The following is a 21,962-nucleotide window of genomic DNA, read 5'->3' as shown; positions in this document are numbered from 1 at the left end:
AATGATTGCTCATATATTTAACAGAAGAAAGAGATAACTTCAGACCTCGTTCTACATTTAATTTTTTCCTGTATTTTGACATTCCACACTACAATATAATTTGATGATACAGAAAACATCTGCTCACAAAAGTATTTGCACAAAATGCAATTCATAACTTCTAGGCTCTGTTTACTGTTCAGAATAATCAGATCTGATATTTAACTAAGTCTTTGCCAACAGTCTTTGAACAACAGTTATCATAAGATCTAACTTGTTGTCTCCTTAAAGTGTCTTTTTCACTGAATATCAGGCTAGCATCACAGCAGTTATTTAAGTCTTCACTGTGAATGTGTTAAACAATCACTGCTAGAATCAAGACCAAAAAAAAAAATCTACATTGAAGACAAGCTACTACATTCCTATAAATAATGATAGCAAGTTGCTTTGTTACCTTATTAAAATTAAGATAAAAATCCCTCAAATATGTCCAATTGATAGAAGAATATGATATTCTCACACTCTGGAAATCCCATACTATCATGTGTTATGACTCAATTCTCTCACTTTATTAAGGTCCTGCAGAACCTACATCACACAAGCATAGGGTAACATGGCCTTCTCTCAATATAAAACCAAAAGAAAAGAGAAGCACTGAAATTGTATAAAGTTCAAACTGGGTTTGAAACAAATACAGTGCTTACTTATATACATAGTTTTCATACTGTTTAAATCATACATTTCCTCTTGTCAGTTAAAAAAAAAAAATTAGAGGACACACTCATATATGTATCTACTAATCTGTTAGTCATATGTATTCACTACTTTAAATATATATAATATTAGTGAAGCATAACTTCTTTCCTTTACAGATTAATAAATAAATAAGTAAAGGGATAGTATTTTCTTCCCTTGCCACTATTTGTTGTCTGATCTAACAGAATCATGATCATGCTGAAATAGATTTTAAAGATCAATAAAAAAATAAAATTTTAAAACCTCTCCAAAAACAAGACATGAAACCCAATTCTAGAAATGTGTGAGAGGAAAACAATTCAAAACAAATACTTTCCCATTTCCCATTATTACATTTGCCTAACATTAAAGGAGGGCTTCTCTGGTGGCTTAGTGGTAAAGAACCTGCCTCCCAATGCAGGAGACGTGGGTTTGATCCCTGGGTCAGGAAGATTCCGTGGAGAAGGAAATGGCAACCCACTCCAGTATTCTTGCCTGGGAAATCCCATGGACAGAGGAGTCTGGCCAGCTGCAGTCCAGGGGGTCGTGAAGAGTTGGACACGACCTGACTAAACAACACCACTGAAGGAAAGGGTAAGCCCTGCATCAGGGCTGCTCAGTCATTCTTTACCCTCCCCTCTGACATTCATCCTTGGCCCAGTCAGGAAGCAGCAACCAATGGGTACAAAAATAAATTCTACATAGATAAAAAATTTTCACTGCTCTAGACAATTAGAGTACAAAGCCTCAAAAAGCATACCTTTTCATTTATAACAGGCTGCTACTACCATAATAACATTTTTTCACTAAATGATATTTAAATAGATCACCATATTGGTAAAAGTGTTTTTAAACAATTCATTGAAAATTGCTATACATACTATATCCATATAACTAATCAGATAATACTACCTTAGAGCATCTTTAGCAACCAGAGCTAGGCTAAGCTTATCTTCAATAATATCACCATCCTATTCTAGACAGTAGCCAAAATTACAGCAGCTGGAGATTTGAGGATCACAGGGGATCCTCAAATCTCTTAAGTCTCTGAGTTTCTGCTCATAAGCGTTGCTTTCCTTTCTTTAAATGTCTATATGTAACCTCATTAGAATGCTATAAACAGTTTCCTAGGACTTAACCACAATGCCTAGATTGCATATTTTACCAGAAAAATATTTGCAAACATCATTAATAAGCCTTCTCTGGTACATATCTCTTCACAAATAGCAAGTAAATTTAAAAATCCTCTTATTTTCTCTGAGCACTAAGAAAGATATTCTTAAGAAATAATTTTAGTTATTCATTAAGAAGACTTGGATGGCTATGTTTCTTCTGAAGTTATCAGTTTTATCAGTTTTTTTAAAATATTTTTTACAAAGGATAAAATATAGACACACTACACTGATGGTGAGGAGTTACCACCATTTCTGTTCTTCACTTTGATCATAGAAGTCAACTAGGACAAAAATTAAAGAGGAAAAATATAAAATGGAGACTATGGCAGACAAAATGAAAGGCTAATTAACTAGAAGGTAATAGTAAATATCAATTAAAAATAATTCAACAATTTTAAAGCACTTGGACTGCAACGTCCATCCTAAAGGAGATCAGTCCTGGATGTTCATTGGAAGGACTAATGTTGAAGCTGAAACTCCAGTACTTTGGCCACCTCATGCGAAGAGTTGACTCATTGGAAAAGACTCTGATGCTGGGAAGGATTGGGGGCAGGAGGAGAAGGGGACGACAGAGGATGAGATGGCTGGATGGCATCACCGACTCGATAGACGTGAGTTTTAGTGAACTCCAGGAATTGGTGATGGACAGGGAGGCCTGGCGTGCTGCATTGCATGGGGTCGTGAAGTTGGACACGACTGAGCGACTGAACTGAAGTGAACTGAATGATGTTAACTGACATGATTTAACCATTCCATATTAAACTATACAAACACTATTTTACCCAAACTGTCAAATTTGGATTCCATATTGGAATAAGATTATGAAAAAATAAGATCAGAAGGTATGGGAAAACGGAAACAAGGTAAAGTAACAGGATGATGGAAACAAGTATCTGTTGAGTTTACAGTGTGATAGGCACTGTGCTGCAGTCTTTTCAGATACTTAATTCTCACTATATCACAACAATCTTGTGAAGACTATTTTTGTCTTCATTCTAAAGGTAAGGAAATTCAGTGAGGGCAGATCACTTGCCCAAAGCTGCATTAACTGATAAGCAGAAGATACAAGATTTAATTTCAGAGCCCGCATATGTTCCACCCACTACTACTACATTCTTTGGCAGAATGGAATATGTTGCCTTATAGTGAGCAGAGCCAAAACCTCTAATAATTTCTATACTCACATCAACAAATATTAAGGGGACATCATGTTCCTCATGGGCTTCCAGATGGCACTATTGGTAAAGAATCCGCCTGCCAGTGTAGGAGATATAAGAGACACGAGTTCGATCCCTGGGTTGGGAAGATCTCCCGAGGAAGGGCATGGCAACCCACTCCAGTATTCCTGCCTGGAGAATTACATGGACAGAGGAGCCTGTCGGGCTACAGTCCATGGGGTCACAAAGAGTCGGACATAACTGAAGCGACTTAGCAGGCATGCACACACTTCCCTCATATGACTCTCATCTCAGTATTTCCATTTTTCATGGCTCAATGAAATTTATGGTTTAAAATTCAATACAAACATTTTTAAACTTTTAAATAAACAAATCATTTAATTTTAGAGTTACAAATTTTTAAGTCTGTTTTCACCTTTAAAAAAAAAAAAACCTGCAAAAATCTTCCCAAAATCTTTCTTTAATTACAATAAAATCTGACAACGAATACTGAGGGAATGGAACATTCTGATTTCAACTTTTTTCCAAAACCCAACATCCGCCCGCTGCCTCTGTCAACACCTGCACTGCCTCCACCCTGCAGCACAGCCACAGCTGCCTGTGTCGCTGCCACTGTGGTACCCACTGTGTGACTAGGCCACAGTTTTCAATGAATAAAGGTACTCCTTTCTGTCATCACACATTTACGGAGTTTCTGAAAGTGAGTGAAGCTTACTGCCAAGCACAGCATGACCTTTATGAGGACAAGAAAGCTATAGAAATGTATTACCACTCCACCAAGAAGCTGAGTAAGAGCAGTTCCCCGGACCCAGAAGTGCTGAATTGAATCCACAAAGCATTTTCCAACTCAAGTTACTTTACATCATTTCTGTATTTAATTCTTTCACAGCCCTAATGAGTATTTTTTTACTAAATTAATGTCTTGCATGAAATGTCCAACTCCCACAGAAGTCACATACAAGCACATGATTTTTCTTATTACACAATCCAACCAAAATTATGAACAAAATTATGGAGAAACTGAAGAAATGTGGATTACCACAACAGTATTAATAATTATGTGAAGCAATGTGCAGCACTGCTCTTATGGAAAAGAAGGTATCCATGTTCCTGACTGTCCTTTTGATGAAAATGTACCATCCAACCATATTGCTGGTGACCAGTTAAGTCTTGGGAAAATCAAGTTTTATGAAGAATATGGTTATTGTACAGATGCTCACTGTATGGCAAGTCTTGGAAGAGCTCCACTGTTTGCTGCCCTAGCAAGAAGGTAGAATGAAACCTGAAGATGTAGATCAGAAAACAAAACCAGCATGGAGCTTGTAACATCAAGCAATTTCTGTATTTAGAGAATATCACTCTCAAACGTGTCTGTGCTGCAAAGACTTCTGTGGTCAACAGAACTGAGGTGTCTGATGCTGTCTTGGCAGCAGAACTTCAGATAGGACCTAATTTGTTGCACACATTAGCCAAGAAGTTGGTTCAGTGAGTAATTCTAATGTATCACGTATAGGAGTACTGAAAAGCAGTTTTACCAGGTTGTATGTTTGACAGAGCCTCCATGCCTAGGTTGCTATTGTTATTGTTCAGTCACTAAGTTATGTCCAACTTTTTGTGACCCCATGCACTGCAGCATGCCAGGCTTCCCTGTCCTTCACTATATCTCCTGGAGTTTGCTCAAACTCATGTCCATTGAGCTGGTGATGCCATCCAACCATCTCATCCTCTGTCGCCCCCTTCTTCTCTTGCCCTCAATCTTTCCCAGCATCAAGGTCTTTTCCAAAGATGAGGTCTTCGCATCAGGTGGCTAAAGTCTTGCAGCTTCAGTTCCAGTATTGGTCTTTCCAAGGAATATTCAGAGTTGATTTTCTTTAGGATTAACTGGTTTAATATCCTTGCTGTTAGGTTACAATGAACCTATTTGGACACTTAACAAAAGACTCTTGCTGTCCAGCATTTCAAATTTATCACTCCTCCCAGTTCCTGAAATCATACAATACTGAGTTACGTCTTCTTTGACCTATTCCCATATTAGAATCTTTTCAATACATAAGAAATATAGAAAGTTTAGGTACCAAAATATGCAGTATAACATTTTATATTTTTTAGTGTTATACATAGAACTAAAACCCTAGGAACTATGAACATTCTAGGTCTTATGTGATTTACTCCTTCAGTCATTTCTTACTGAAAGCAGGGCCTATACAGTTACTTGCTCGCTCACGGTACACTTACATTTGCCCACGTTCATAAAAGTATACATCAAGTTTACATGACCATTGATTTTTGTTACTTTTTTGTCAAGTCATATGTCATTGTTGTTTAGTCACTAAGTCATGTCCAACTCTTTGAAACCTCATACACTATAGCTCACCAGGCTCCTCTGTCCATGGGATTTCCCTGGCAAGAATACTTAGTGGGTTGCTATTTCTTTCTCCAGGAGATCTTCCCGACTCAGCGATGGAACCTGTGTCTCCTGCTTTGGCAGGTGGATTCTTTACCACTGAGCCACCAGGGAAGCCCACAAGTCATATGATGTTATTGAATATCGTCCCGTAAATCTCATTTGTGCTGTTATGAAAAATCTGCATTTTGAAAACCTACGCTGTACAAAGAAGTATATCTTTTAACACCTCCAAGCAAAAAAGCTGTACAATTAATTTAATGTTTGCACTTTTGTGTGCCACAACAGGAAAAGCCTAAAAAGGAATGGGAAAAGGCTATTAAATATTTCCAGAAAGATCTTGCCTTTATCTTGTGCAGAATATAAAGAATATGCTCTTTAATTAGTATTTTTTAAAGGTAAAGATGTTTTGTTATTGTAGCTAAAATTTAGTCATAACATTTTTAAAGCTCTTGTCATTTTTCTACACCTACTAGAAGTTGTTCACCAGCTATTATCTTTGCTTGAAGTGTGCTTTTTTCCTTCTCTTCCCAAACTCCCTTTCAAAACAAGAAGTGGGTTTCTGTTAGTGAACTGAACAGACATCTAATTTTTATATGACTTTTGAGTTGTATACTCACTTGGATACTTGATAATTATTACATAATTGATCAAATGGTGATGTGTATCAATGTGAGTTTAGCCATATATCTACATTATCTTATAATATGTGGTTATAGTTTTGGGGGCAAATAATGTGTCAGTGTTCGTCAGTTTATAAAAACCTAGTGCAAGAGCTAAACATCTAATTAAACAACAAAATGGCGGGGGGAGACGATATCTAAACTACTTTCTTGAGTAAGTGCAATCTACTAAAAATCTTTATCAGTAGATCAAAGTTAATATTTTAATATCTATTTTTATTAAATATAACAATATAGATAGAAGAACTACAGAATATTAAGTTAGCTTTTACTTATCCAGAATAAATCCGAAAATATATTTGTAGAATAAGCTCACTTATATGATCTTATTTGATTGTCTTTGCTTCCAATATGGTGGCGAAAAACAGTTTAGGTAAATTAATTTCTGACCAATATGGGCTTTACTTTTTAGAATAACATCTCAATTTCATGATTTGAAGCCTTGGAGATGGATATAATTAAATATAAGTTAATGGGTAGGTATAAGGATTTAACGTCAGGTTACCTTTGACTGACTTATCTCCCACTCAAGCTAAGGCCGAATTCTTAGAAACCATTAATATAGAACTCTGTGAAATATCTTTTCTCCAAAGAAATTAAATTATGTTCACAAATGTTAATTTCACTTATCCTTTTTAACACCTCCTGAGTCAGATATACCGTGACAGAATTATAACATTATTTCTATCAAATTTCCACTAGAAATTCCTCACAAATTTCTTAGAAATACTTATTATTATCACCACTTTCCCTGGTGAAATGTCGAGTTGAGTCTGACTTTTTTGAGGTCACTCCCACTGCCATCAAACACTTAGGTTTTCCATGGAAATTATAGTTTCCTTCTCTGCCCTTTTCTCTCCCTGTATCTCCACATCAGTTGAAATTACAAAAATTGGCAAGTGTATTTGAAACACCATATGCTCTCAATACATATCTGCTGGTTGAAAAGGGGAGGGAGGAAGAAGGAAAGGGAAAAAGAAAGAAGGTAGGAAGAGAAGTAAATTAGTGTGTATTCCACCCTACCAATTGTCTTTCTTCCCTCCTATTTCTCAGAACAACCTAGCACCTACCCAAAATCATATGATATCAAATGCATCAGGCTCCTTTTATTGCTTCCCCAATACAGTTGTCCCTTGGTTGGCTGGGAAGGGGTTAGTTCCAGGAATCCCTGTGATTACTAAAATTACTAAAATCCACAGATGTTCACATTCTATATATAAAATGCCTTGGTATTTGCATATAACCTATACATCAACATTCTCTCTATACTTTATATCATCTCTAGATTAATTGCAGTAATATCTCACTGAGGTTTTTGTTTGTATTTCCCTGATGCTTAGTGACGTTAAGCACCTGTTCATGTACTCGCTGGCCATCAGTATATGGTGGCTCAAATGGTAAAGAATCATCCTGCAGTGCAGGACACTCAGGTTTGATCCTTGTGTCAGAAAGATCCCCTGGAGGAGGAAGTGGCTACTCACTCCAGTATTCTTGCCTGGAGAATTCCATGGACAGAGGAGCCTGGTGGGTTACAGTCCATGGGGTCACAAAAAGTCGGATACGACTGAGCAACTAACTCATTTTCATTATATCTTCTTTGGAAAATGTCTGTTCAGATCTTCTCATTTTTAAAATTTTCATGATTTATTTATTTATTTTGGCTGCACTGGGTCTTTGTTGCTGTGCGTGGGCTTTCTCCAGTTGTGGAAAGCAGGGGCTAATCTCTAGTCAAGGTGTGTGGGCTTCTCACTGCGGTGGCTTCTCTCGTTAAGGAGTACAGGTTCTAGAACATGAAGACTTCAGGAGTTGTGGCATGGGGCTCAGTTGCCCATGGCATGAGAAATTTTCCTGGAACAGGGATTGAACCCATATCCCCTGCATTGGCAGGCAGATTCTTAACTACTGACCACCAGAGAAGTCCCCTCTGCTCATTTTTTGATTGGACTGTTTTTTTTACTATTCTATGGGTGCGTGCTAAGTCACTTCATTTGTGTCCGACTCTTTGCAACCCTTGACTGTAGCCCTCGGGGCTCCTCTGTCCATGGGATTTTCCAGGCAAGAATACTGAGGTGGGTTGCCATGTCCTCCTCCAGGGGATCTTCCTGACCCAGGGATAGAACCCAAGGTTATTATGTCTCCTGCGATGGAAGGCAGGTTCTTTACCACTAGTGCCACCTGGGAAGCCCATTCAGTTTATGAGTGCTTTATATATTTTGATCATTAACCCCTTATCAGATATGTGACTTGCAAATATTTTCTCCCATTCAGTAGACTGCCTTTTCATTGTGGATGGTTCCCTTTCCTGTACTTTGGATGTAGTCTCATTTTTTGATTTTTGCTTTTGGAGTCAAACCCCCCAAAATTCATCACTACGACTGACATCAAAGAGCTTACTGCCAGTGTTTTCCTTTAGGAGTTTAACAGTTTCAGGTCTTACATTCAAGTCTTTAATCCATTTTATTTTTCTATATGGTGTGAGAAAATGTTCTAATTTCAGTTTTTATATGTAGTTGTTTAGTTTTTCCAGCACCATTTATTGAAGAGACTGCTCTTTCTCCATTGTATATTTTTAGCTTCTTTACCATAAATTAACTAATCATACATGCATGAATTTATTTCTGGGCTCCCTATTCTGTTCCATTGGTCTACGGAACTGTTTTTATACCAATTCTATACTGCTGTGGTTCCCTGATATCTCAGATTATAAAGAATCTGCTTGCAATGCAGGAGACCCAGGTTTAAACCCTGAGTCGGGAAGATCCCCCAGAGACGGAAATGGCAACCCAATCCAGTATTTTCTCCTGGAGAATTCCATGGACAGAGAAGCCTGGTAGGCTACAGTCCATGGGGTCACAAGGAGTCAGACATGACTAAGTAGCTAACACTTTCACACTGCTTTGATTACTACAGTTTTATAATATAGTTTGAAATCAGGGAGTGTGATACCCCTAGTTTGTTCTTCTTTCTCAAGACTGCTTTGACTATTCGGGGTCTTTTAAGGTTTTATACAAACTTTAGGGTTGTTTTTCCTATTTCTGTGAAAAATGCCATTGGAATTTTGATAGGGATTGTACTGGGCAGTATAGACCCTTGGGTAGCACAGACATTTTAAGAATATTAATTTTTCCAATCCACTTGCTTGTGTTGCAAGCACAACAGAAGTTAAGAAAATTATTTGTAAAGGGTACCACTTACAGAATCAACCAAAAAAAGAAAAAAACTGACAACTAAATATTCTAAAAATTCTACCAAAAACTAAAAATTCAAAATTATGAGGCACAGTTGAAAGCCATTAAACATATAATTAAATGAAAACATACCTTTTCATAAATGGAATGATTTAGTACCATAAGGAAGTCCACTCTCTTTAAATTAATCTACTGTAATGCAAATCAAAATCCCAACAGGGTTTTAAGAACTTGACATGCTGATTGTAAACTTAATATGGAAGAACAAGACCCAAGAATAGCCAAGACAGTTCCAAACAGGAACAAAGTCAAGGAAATCAAGTTACCAGATATGAAGATAGTGTCAGGAATGAAGACACTGTGGTATTGATCAAGAAAAGCATCTCTCATTTCAGCAGGCCATACACAGTACTCCTATCTGTTTAGAAATCAATAAAGAAATTTCCCCTTTGCTCCATAAAACCCTTAATGGTCTTCTTAGTCTTACAAATGGATCTTATCTAAACCTAAGAGCATGACAGTAGTGGCCAAAATGTTCCTTTCCCACTGTCACTGTTCTCCTCAGAGCACATTTTGGCTTCCTAACTATTCTAAATGTTTACCTATTCAAGATATTATGTACTTCACCAAGTATATCACATGGAGCAGTAGATAGATCAGCTGCCAACATGAGAATAAAACAAGAAGACTGCTCAGAATACATAAGGATCTATATTCAAACGTTATTATTTATATTTTTGCAAAATATGAGAAAAAAACTGTTGGGAAATGACACAAGACAAGAAGCAGAACACTCAAAAGTACAAGTTAATATTATCTTGACAATAACTACAATAATATATTACAAATTATTTACAAAGCATTTTACTACTTTTTAGTCCTTTTGTTCACAAAAAATGAGGCAAAATTATAAAATAAAAATAGTAGTAGAATAAAATTTTAAATATATATTTATTATTGAGAAAGTTTTATAAATTAATGGTAATGGTTTAAAAAAATATCACTCAGTGACCTCCGTGTACAAAATTCTACATAGCAACACAAAGAAAGAAAGCTTTATGGGTAGGAAAGGACAGCACAAGGATATTCTAAGTGTTCTAAGAAGGATGAATGGTTAAAAAAAAATAGAAATAGGAGTTAATAAGTATTACGTAGTAGACAAAGAACAAATCAACAGATGAACGTAGTAAGTTATTATTAACAAAGCAGTGAAGACTGAAGGCTGCTTGAAATTTATGTAATTTTTAGAGAAACAACAGTCACTGCAGGTTGTTGATTGTGGGAGTTAAAAGATGAAAGCAATATCTGAGAAAGATAATTCTAACAGCTGTGTGTAGGATGAGTTGGAGGGCAAAAGACGCTAGAAACAAGGAATAAACAGCTACAAAGCTGCTGAAGTACAGAGGCATGAAGTACATGAAACATGAAATAATGAAGACTCAGACAACAGTAAAAGCTACGGAAAAAATTAAAAAATGAGAAAACAGGAGATGCATTCATTATATTACTCAATTAATATGAATGATTTTCATAAGCACTACATTCAACATGTAGATATACATTTCTAATTAAATAAGGTATTAAATGATCCTTGTTCATAATTATACCAACCTCTACAGGACTGTCATAAGAATAAAATTAGATCATGTTACTAAAAGAATTCTCTAATTGTAAATGTTACCTAAATATTATCTGTTGCAATTTCTTAGGGAAGAGACAGCTGTGAAATAATAGAAATGCTCCAGCCATAAAATCACAACACCTGAATTCAAATTCTGGTTTTATTATTTAATGGTACCTTTAATGGACCTTAAGCAAGTCATTTAACCATTCTGAATAACAATTTTCAATATGAAAATGGCAGCTAGGGAGTTCTCCCATAAAGGTCTCAAGAGAGAGATGAAATAATTCATTATAAAATGCCTATCACAGTATCTGAATTATGGTGGATAGTGAATGTATGCTGCAGGGCAGTGGAAAAGGAAGCCAAAAATAGAGGTCCATTTTGGCTGACCTTATTGGAAAGCCACAAGCATCTCCAAAGAACTATATCTATGGCCTTCTCCATATTATTTTAATGAAAAAATATACAAGAAAATTCCTGAAGTATCCTATTAATGCTCCACCTCACACAATACCCTCTTAAGTATAAGATCTAATTCACAGCAACCTAAAGAATTGTTAGTCAAAATCTATGTTACCAACCTGATTTTAAAAACCATAATAATAGGCAGTTAGTGATTTTTTTCTTTTTTAATTTACAACATTATCAGAATTCACATTTATAATTCTAATATTTATTACGTGAGAAAGAAGTTAAAAAGGACAACCGACCAAAAATAAAAAAAGTGCATCCTGAGGAACTTAAACAGTAAGAAGATAGAGAATAAGTTGAAGTTAATCTGATAGAAAGATATGAATCTGAAGACCCCTTGGTGGGATCATCCTACCCATGGATCCCAAAAGTAGGACTCAGGGAATAGTTATAAAATCCACTACAGAGCACTTTTAGCTCAGAAGAGTTTTTGAATCAAGATCTTAAACAACTATAAGCAAGCAATATTCATAAATATTTCCTTTCTATCCCAGACCAATTAAATTCCACTTAACTAGGGGCCTTTAGTATACTATCCACTCATTCATTCATTCATTCAAGTTTGCACAATATACTAAAGAATGTATTGGAATACAAAAAATACTATCAGAAACTGCCTTGAAGAAATAAGATCAATACATACAAAAAAGTGCCTTGACAGAAATATAAATAAAATATTTATACAAGAAGGACCAAAAAAGCTTTAGGGAATGTATGAAGTGAATTTGGACACATGAAAATCTGAAAGGAGGGAAGAAGGAAAAAAACTATAGGCGAAAGAACAAGTATAAGGCAATGACAGATGCCAATACAGAGACTTGTAAGAAGGAAGCATAAAAAACTGAAATGATCAGAATATTAGATATAGACAGACTACAAAGGCGTTGAGTTCCAGAATAAAGGACTGGTACTTTGTTTTGCAAGAATTTATGGATAAGGAGAGAATAAAGCTTTTAAATTAGGAATATTAATCTCATATAATCATTAAAATACAGAGTAAGGGGAAAAAAAGTATCAGAATAGCTACTGGACCATCACTGAATCACTATTCTATACAGCTGAAATTAATACAACACTGCATATCAACTCTACTTCAATAAAAAGATGAATTTTAAAAAAAAGAAAAACTACAGGATTTAACTATAGAAATTATTTATAAGATAGAGATTGTTATAAAAACTCATATCCACCCAGCTTGTGGTAGAGCTAAATAATTATATACACATTTAACTCCATAAACTTAATTCTTATGCATTGAGCCAAAAAAATAAAAGGAGAGACAGATTTCATCCACCCAATTACTCAAGCATTTATTCCCCAAAGTCAACATGAGATGAGATGGGAGCTATGATTCTACATTCTCTCAGTCAGTCTCAATTCTCTTGTGCCTCTCACAGCACGAGCATCACGATTCTAGTGTTAAAAAAGATATGGATATTTTTCATATAATATGTCCTTTAATCCGAAGTAAACCACTTCATCAATGTTCCATCAAAGAAAAAGAACACAGTATTTTTGTTCTAGCATTACTCTAAAACTGGCTGTGTTAGACTTGATGAAAGATAATGCTATGTTGTACTTTATGTGCTATTTAAGAAACCTGTAAGAATAAATGGCTCCATTTTTGCTTCACATACTGACTTTAGAACCTAACCTCTGCTTAACTCCTTTTCTCTTCCTCATCTTAAGCATATAAAGTATACTGGAGGTAGCAAAACAGAGATTTAGTCCAAAACTATTAATTTAGGACACAGAATTTCCTAAAAATAGTGAAATATTTCAGGAAGCTAAAACCAAGCAAAGAAAAACAAACTCTCTGTGGGTGGGTAAGGTTACAGAAAGCATGGCCACAAAGTGCAAGACAGCTGAACTCTGTGCAACTTAAGTGTGAACAGGGTAATAGACAAGTTGGAGGGCAATTATGAAGATCTTGTGGGCACGTCGTTTTGTTTTCCCCCATAACCATTAAATTCCCTCTCTGAATCAATATTTTGATATAGTATTATAATATTCTGACAACCTATGTGTTAAAAAGTCTTTTATAACACATAAATTTGCTAAAAACTAGATGTACACTTTAGAAGACAGAAATGTTCTTACTTTTAAAGTACAAACTTGTGTTTGCTTTGCCTAACTGGTTAATACTTTGGCCACCTGGTGTGAAGAACTGACTCATTTGAAAAGACCCTGATACTGGGAAAGACTGAAGGCGGGAGAAGAAGACAACAGAGGATGAGATGGTTGGATGGCATCACCAACTCAACAGACATGAGTTTGAGCAAACTCCAGGAGTTGGTGATAGACAGGGAGGTCTGGCATGTTGCAGTCCATGGGGTCGCAAAGAGTCAGACACAACTGAGCGACTGAACTGAACTCAACTGAACTGGGTAAAGTATTTCCCAGTCACAAGTTAATTTATCCAACATCTACTGAGCACCTACTATCCAGGCACTGTGCTGGATGCTATAAGTACAAAGTGAAATAAAATATAATCCTTGTTCCCTTCAAAGAGTTAATAATCTAATAAGGGAGACATACTATAATTAGTGTAACCATGTTATAATCAAAGTACATACAAAGGATACTATGAAAGCAAAGAAGGTCAGGAAAAGCTTTTTTGAAGAAGTATGAAAGTGAATTTGGAAGGTCAGGTAAAAGCTACAGCCGTGCTTTCTAACTTGGTCGTGCACAGAACCACATATAAAACTGATGTCTAAGATTCACTTCAGATTTTGTGAATTAGACTCTCCAGGGGTGAAGCTGAAGAATCAGTATTTTCAACAAGTACCATAAGTGATTCAGAATCACAGCCAGGTTTTGTTAGCAGTGAGCCAGAAGTATATAGACAACTACTCCAGGCAGACAGAATATCTCAGTACAGTCAGAGTAAGTGAAATACAGACAGAAAATCAAAGAGAAATCAGAACAAGAGTACTGATACAACTAATGTGATATTTCAAACAGGATCTAAGGAATTGATGTGAACTTCCACAATAAAGGGCAATCATCTCTGAATCACAAAATCATATGTTGTGGGAAATGATTTCTGACACGAACTAGTTTCTTACTGAAGTATATGGAAAAGCTAAATGCAAATATTTTGCATTAAAAGACAAAGTAAAACGCTCCTTTAAAAAAGCAAACAGTGTAAACAACATAGAGTTATACTCATAATTTTTATTCAATGCAGTGACCAGTCATTTTTCTCAGGATACACAGGATTATACTGCTTTAACTTGAAAATGTTCATTAAAGTATAAAATAAATTCAAACAGTATTTTGAAATTCCAGCATTAAAACTGAAAACTGCTCTTAATGATTTTAAGTTTCCAGACTATCATTTCATAATAGCGTATTACTTTCTGACTAAAATTTACTTATAATTGTATTTTTGCTCTTAATCCAGGTAGAAGTAAAGCAGGAATAAGTCATCAGGAAGAAGAATATTCACCATAATAGGTTAAAAGTCAAACAGAATCTATTCCATTGATCTCTGTTTGCTAAGCAACAAAGTTCAAATCATCAACTATTTAAATCTCAAATTCATTCCCCAACAAAGACTTCATAATCAAAGATATAGACAGGAAAGCACGAAACAAGAATAAGAAAATTCTTCAGAAACCTTGGGAAAAACCTAATGTATAAAATACACGCCATGGTTATACTCTGTTTCTAAGAAGTCCTTCTAAAGCTTAAATTCTTCTAAAACTTAAATCATTTAAACAAATCATTTAAACCTTCAGTTCAGTCACTCAGTCATGTCCGATTCTTTGCGACCCCATGAACCGCAGAATGCCAGGCCTCCCTGTCCATCACCAACTCCCTGAGTCTACCCAAACTCATGTCCATTGCATCGGTGATGACATTCAACCATCTCATCCTCTGTCGTCCCCTTCTCCTCCTGCCTTCAATCTTTCCCAACATCAAGGTCTTTTCAAATGAGTCAGCTCTTCGCATCAGGTGGCCAAAATATTGGAGTTTCAGCTTCAACAGCAGTCCTTCCAGTGAACACCCAGGACTGATCTCCTTTAGGATGCGGATCTCCTTGCAGTCCAAGAGACTCTCGAGTCTTCTCCAACACCACAGTTCAAAAGCATCAATTCTTCGGCACTCAGCTTTCTTCACAGTCCAACTCTCACATCCACACATGACCACTGTGAAAAACCATAGCCTTGACTAGTCGGACCTTTGTTGGCAAAGTAATAGCTCTGCTTTTCAATATGCTATCTAGGTTGGTCATAACTTGCCTTCCAAGGAGTAAGCATCTTTTAATTTCATGGCTGCAATCACCATCCACAGTGATTTTGGAGCCCAAAAAGATAGTCAGCCACTGTTTCCCCATCTATTTGCCATGAAGTGATGGGACCAGATGCCATGATCTTAGTTTTCTGAATGTTGAGCTTTAACCCAACTTTTTCACTCTCCTCTTTTACTTTCATTAAGAGGCTCTTTAGTTCTTCTTCACTTTCTGCCATAAGGGTGATGTCATCTGCATATCTGAGGTTATTGATATTTCTCCCGGCACTCTTGATTCCAGCTTGTGCTTCCTCCAGCCCAGCGTTTCTCATGATGTACTCTGCATTTAAGTTAAATAAGCAGGGTGACAATATACAGCCTTGGCGTACTCCTTTTCCTATTTGGAACCACTCTGTTGTTCCGTGTCCAGTTCTAACTGTTGCTTTCTGACCTGCATACAAGTTTCTCAAGAGGCAGGTCAGGTGGTCTGGTATTCCCATCTCTTTCAGAATTTTCCACAGTTTATTGTGATCCACACAGTCAAAGGCTTTGGCATAATCAATAAAGCAGAAATAGATGCTTTTCTGGAACTCTCTTGCTTTTTTGATGATCCAGCAGATGTTGGCAATTTGGTCTCTGGTTCCTCTGCCTTTTCTAAAACCAGCTTGAACATCTGGAAGTTCATGGTTCACGTATTGCTGAAGTCTGGCTTGGAGAATTTTGAGCATTACTTTACTAGCATGTGAGATGAGTGCAATTGTGCAGTAGTTTGAGCATTCTTTGGCATTGTCTTTCTTTGGGATTGGAGTGAAAACTGACCTTTTCCAGTCCTGTGGCCACTGCTGAGTTTTCCACATTTGCTGGCATATTGAGTGCAGCATTTTCACAGCATCATCTTTCAGGATTTGAAATAGCTCAACTGGAATTCCATCACCTCCACTAGCTTTGTTCATAGTGATACTTCCTAAGGCCCATTTGACTTCACATTCCAGGTTGTTTGGCTCTAGGTCAGTGATCACACCATCGTGATTATCTGGATTGTGAAGATCTTTTTTGTACAGTTTAGTCCTTCTAAAATTTAAATCATTAAAAAAAAAAACCTAATGACTTATAAGGGGCTTCCCAGGTCACTCAGGGATAAAGAATCCGCCTGCCAATGCAGAAGACGTGGGTTTGATCCCTGGGTCAGAAAGATCCCCTAGAGAACGGAATGGCAACCCACTCCAGTATTCTTGCCTGGGAAATCCTATGGACAGAGCAGACCGGCAGGTATAGTCCATGGGGTTGCAAAAGAGTCAGACATGACTTAACTAAACAACAACAAATGAATAATAGACAGGACAAAGATTCATTTACCAAAGTGAAACCTACTGCCAACTAATGCATAGTAATTCCCTGGAGGAGCATGTTTGGTATAGAAGCAATAGCAGTTAAAAATCAACAGATTAACCACATACACCTATTTGAAGAGAACAAATAACAGTAATCAGCTAATGACAAGAATAATTCTTATACTTCATATAACAAATCATCCTTTCTCAGACGTAATGTACTTTTTAAAAGTGATATTACCAAGATGCCTTAATTTCCAGATGAAATACAGGAATTAAATTATAGTTACAGTTATAGGCTATAGTTGTCAGCTTGTTACGTTAAAATGATCTATTGACATAGACTGTAAATTTGTTTCTTGAGTCATGCACTGCTTCCTTTCTGCTCCTACAGCATTTTATATATATTTCTATTCACTTTATTTTAAGTTCCTAAGTCCTGCAAAGAAGGTGGTACCATCACCAGGTAATAGCCAAGGAAACAGGCTTAGTATGGCAAAGTGACTAACTGAAATCACCACTGAACCACTGAACCCAGATTTCAAACTCAGATCTAACTGTAAAGCTCCTTCCACACTGCCTCACATGGCAGAGAGGAACCATAGGACTAGATGAATCACACCTAAGTAACCAAACTGACTGCAGTTTCTTCTATGACTGCTTCCGAAGTAGCCAAAATAGATCTAGCATATCTGACAAACCAAAGGTGGAGGACAGATATTTGCAGGTGGAGGTGTAGAAGCTCTGCTTAGTACCTGAGCTCCCTAATACAATTAGGGAATATACCCCTTTACGAGTCTTCACAGAAGGCAGAGGCCCCCTGCCTATACAGAAGCCAACAGTGCCCCATAGTCATTCTTCCCGTCAGCCCTGCAGCATGGATATGGGCACTTAATCTATGCTCTGCCAACGTGACATTCCCATCAAGTACTCTAAATTAAAAGCTGGAGATGGTAAGAAACTGGGACAACAAAGGTCAGATTTTGGCAGCAGTAGCAACATTAAGTTTCCAAAGGCAACAGTGGCAGCTGTGTAGTAGCTGAGTCTGCTGCTGCTGCTAAGTCGCTTCAGTCATGTCCGACCCTGTGCGACCCCATAGTCAGCAGTCCACGAGGCTCCCCCGTCCCTGGGATTCTCCAGGCAAGAACACTGGAGTGGGCTGCCATTTCCTTCTCCAATGCATGGAAGTGAAAAGTCAAAGTGAAGTCACTCAGTCGTGTCCAACTCTTAGCGACCTCATGGACTGCAGCCTACCAGGCTCCTCCATCCATGGGATTTTCCAGGCAAGTGTACTGGACTGGGGTACCATTGCTTTCTCCGGCCTTCAGCAATTCGAAGCTGCATTCCTATCATCAGACTGGCTTTATGCTATGATTTTTAGACATGTCTTTTCTGTTACGTAGTCTCTCCTGTTCCTGACTCTTCAAGGGCTCAACCCTCCCAGCAAATTGGTAAACTAATCAATATGTTTTCAATAAACATCTTTTCTACTTGAATCAGTCAGAATTGCCTTCTGTTACCTACAATTAAACCCAGACTGAGGCACTAAATAATTAAATAAGGGACACTGAACAATTACACTTTATCAAATCTGCCTACCTTAGTATTTATTGATTGCTGTTGTATATAATTTGCCATTATAGTCTTAAGTTAAAACTACTTTATACATGACAGTGTGCTGTAACAATAACAAAGTAACTTCAAATTAGGTTTCTTTATGTTTTTCAAAAATAACACAAATACACAAATATAATAACAGTCAACTAAAGGCAATTTTCACTGAAGCCCAGAGTTAAGCTTTATTAAGAATTCTTACCTGTCAGGAATACCTAGCCTCTTGACACTTCTATAAACAGAAAGAGTATTCGCAACATGTCGATAATTAAACCAGAATCTGGATGTACAAACCTAAAGTATCAAAACAAATATATTATTTGTAGGAATCAAAATAAAGTACAGTTACAAAATTACTTCTCTTTAAGTAGGATATAGAGATGCCTAAAAAGTGTATCATAATCAGGCCTACAAACAGCAAAGCACCTAAAGAATTGTCAATAAAACCAACCTCCCTAGAAAGAGGTCTTTCATAACTTGTCTTAAATTTAAAAAACTATTCAGCTTAAGAGAAAACAAATCTTTGTGGAATTTAATCAAATATTGAATCAACTTAGTTACTCTCAATTTATGTGATCTTATAATGTTCTTATTCCTAAAATATTAAATTCTTTAGAATCCAAGACAAGGAACATAATCTCATCGCAGAATAGAAGGTTATATACTATTCCTTTCACTCTGGATAGCTTCCTAATTTTAGTTGTGAAAAATGTAAGATAGAGATAAAAACAGAGCATAGAAAATGATTTTATATGCACATAAGAGAATGCATCATAAAGAAGCTGTTGAACTGAACAGAAAACCAGAAATGATTCCAACAAACTTTACACTTAAAAAAAAAGACTGATCCCTAAAAAAGATACCAAGGATACAAGGAAAATGTAATGCGGTGCCTCAGAAGTCAGCCCGCTCAAGCATCTATTCCAAAGGAAAAATCAGAGACTGGGGTTGGTTGGTAGTGCACCTACTTGCTAAGCATCCTACCTCCTATCACATACTTCTACTGATGGTTTAAGTATAATAACAGAGAACATCACAAACGTTCTCGCCCCTGCAAGTGGAAAGGAACTACAAGCCTTTTTAATTACAATGAATTTTCGACCTGGAATCCAATAAGGAAAACACTAAAATTTTTGACTACATTAAAGAAAAACGTACCATATAACCCTAACAGAAATGAAAAACTTGAAACAATTATAACTTAATAAGATGAACAATTCCATTCTGAAAAATGGGCAAAGGATGAGACCAAGCATTTCATAATAAAGGCATTAAAAATGGACAATGAAACTTTTAACAATGCTCAACTTCTGTCATAATTTTAAAAACGTAAATCAAATTGATAACCATCCAAAAGCCTGACAATTCATATTATTGGCAAGGCTGTGGAGATTGAACACTCACATCCTACTTATGGGAAGATAAACTAATATAAACCACCTAAGAGGGTAATCTGCAATATACACCAAGATTTAAAATGTACTTATTTTTTGATTTAGCTCATATAAGCATGTAAAATCAAAGATCAGTGATCAATGCAAAGAAACAGAGGAAAATAATTGAATGGGAAAGACTAGAGATCTCTTCAAGAAAATTAGAGATACCAAGGGAACATTTCATACAAAGATGGGCACAATAAAGGACAGAAATGGTATGAACCTAATAGAAGCAGAAGATATTAAGAAGAGGTGGCAAGAATACACAGAAGAACCATACAAAAAAGATCTTCATGATCCAGATAATCACAATGGTGTGATCACTCACCTAGACCCAGACATCCTGGATGTAAAGTCAAGTGAGCCTGAGGAAGTATCACTATGAACAAAACTAGTGGAGGTGATGGAATTCCAGTTGAGCTATTCCAAATCCTAAAAGATGATGCTGTGAAAGTGCTGAGCTCAATATGCCAGCAAATTTGGAAAACTCAGCAGTGGCCACGGGACTGGAAAAGGTCAGTTTTCACTCCAGTCCCAAAGAAAGGCAATGTTAAGAATGCTCAAACAACCACACAACAACACTCATCTCACACACTGGCAAAGTAATGCTCAAAATTCTCCAAGTCAGACTCCAACAGTACGTGAGCCGTGAACTTCCAGATGTTCAAGCTGGTTTTAGAAAAGGCAGAGGAACCAGAGACCAAATTGCCAACATCCACTGGATCACTGATAAAGCGAGAGAGTTCCAGAAAAACATCTACTTCTGCTTTATTCACTATGCCAAAGCCTTTGACTGTGTGGATCACAACAAACTGTGGAAAATTCTGAAAGAGAAGAGAATACCAGACCACCTTATCTGCCTCCTGAGAAATCTGTATGCAGGTCAAGAAGAAACAGCTAGAACTGGACACGGAACAACAGAGTGGTTCCAAATAGGAAAAGGAGTATGTCAAGGCTGTATATTGTCACCCTGCTTATTTAACTTCTATGCAGAGTACATTATGAAAAATGCTGGGCTGAATGAAGCCCAAGCTGGAATCAAGACTGCTGGGAGAAATATCAATAACCTCAGATATGCAGATGACACCACCCTTATGGCAGAAAGTGAAGAACTAAAGAGCCTCTTGATGAGTGAAAGCTCAACATTCAGAAAACTAAGATCATGGCATCCAGTCCCATCACTTCATGGTAGAAAACAGTGGAAATAGTGACAGACTTGATTTTGGGGGCTCCAAAATCACTGCAGATGGTGACTGCAGCCATGAAATTAAAAGACGCTTGCTCCTTGGAAGAAAGCTATGACCAACCTAGACAGCATATGCAGAGATATTACACAAAGGTCCATCTAGTCAAAAGTAGAGGAACATTTCATGCAAAGAATAAAGGACAGAAATGGTATGGACCTAACAGAAGCAGAAGATATTAAGAAGAGATGGCAAGAATACACAGAAGAACTGTACACCTTCATAATCACGATGGTGTGATCACTAACCTAGAGACAGACATCCTGGAATGTGAAGTCAAGTGAGCCTTAGAAAGCATCACTATGAACAAAACTAGTGGAGGTGATGGAATTCCAGTTGAGCTATTCCAAATCCTCAAAGATGATGCTGAAAGTGCTGAGCTCAATTCAGCAAAAGGCAATGCCAAAGAAAACAGCACAATTGCACTGTAAAGTAATGCTCAAAATTCTCCAAGTCAGACTCCAACAATACGTGAACCGTGAACTTCCAGATGTTCAAGCTGGTTTTAGAAAAGGCAGAGGAACCAGAGACCAAATTGCCAACATCCGCTGGATCACTGATAAAGGAGTTCCATCTACTTCTGCTTTATTCACTATGCCAAAGGCTACTGTGTGGATCACAATCAACTGTGGAAAATTCTGAAAGAAATGGGAATACCAGACCA

The 21,962-nt window shown here is 36.9% G+C and overlaps 1 protein-coding gene across 3 annotated transcripts in view; it reads right to left on the bottom strand.

Moving 5' to 3' along the window:
- PIGK (phosphatidylinositol glycan anchor biosynthesis class K) overlaps positions 1 to 21,962 on the bottom strand; it is a 136,356-nt gene that overhangs the window by 107,231 nt on the left and 7,163 nt on the right. For all 3 annotated transcript variants that reach the window (XM_061411543.1, XM_061411544.1, XM_061411542.1), the window contains exon 3: positions 18,821 to 18,912. In XM_061411543.1, the coding sequence (XP_061267527.1) occupies positions 18,821 to 18,912 (92 nt within the window). The remainder of the gene's footprint in view (positions 1 to 18,820; positions 18,913 to 21,962) is intronic.

This window comes from Bos javanicus, chromosome 3 (assembly GCF_032452875.1).
Source record: "Bos javanicus breed banteng chromosome 3, ARS-OSU_banteng_1.0, whole genome shotgun sequence".
Lineage (NCBI taxonomy): Eukaryota > Metazoa > Chordata > Mammalia > Artiodactyla > Bovidae > Bos > Bos javanicus.
Note: the sequence above shows the minus strand (reverse complement) of the source record. Positions and strands in the feature narration are given on the sequence as shown.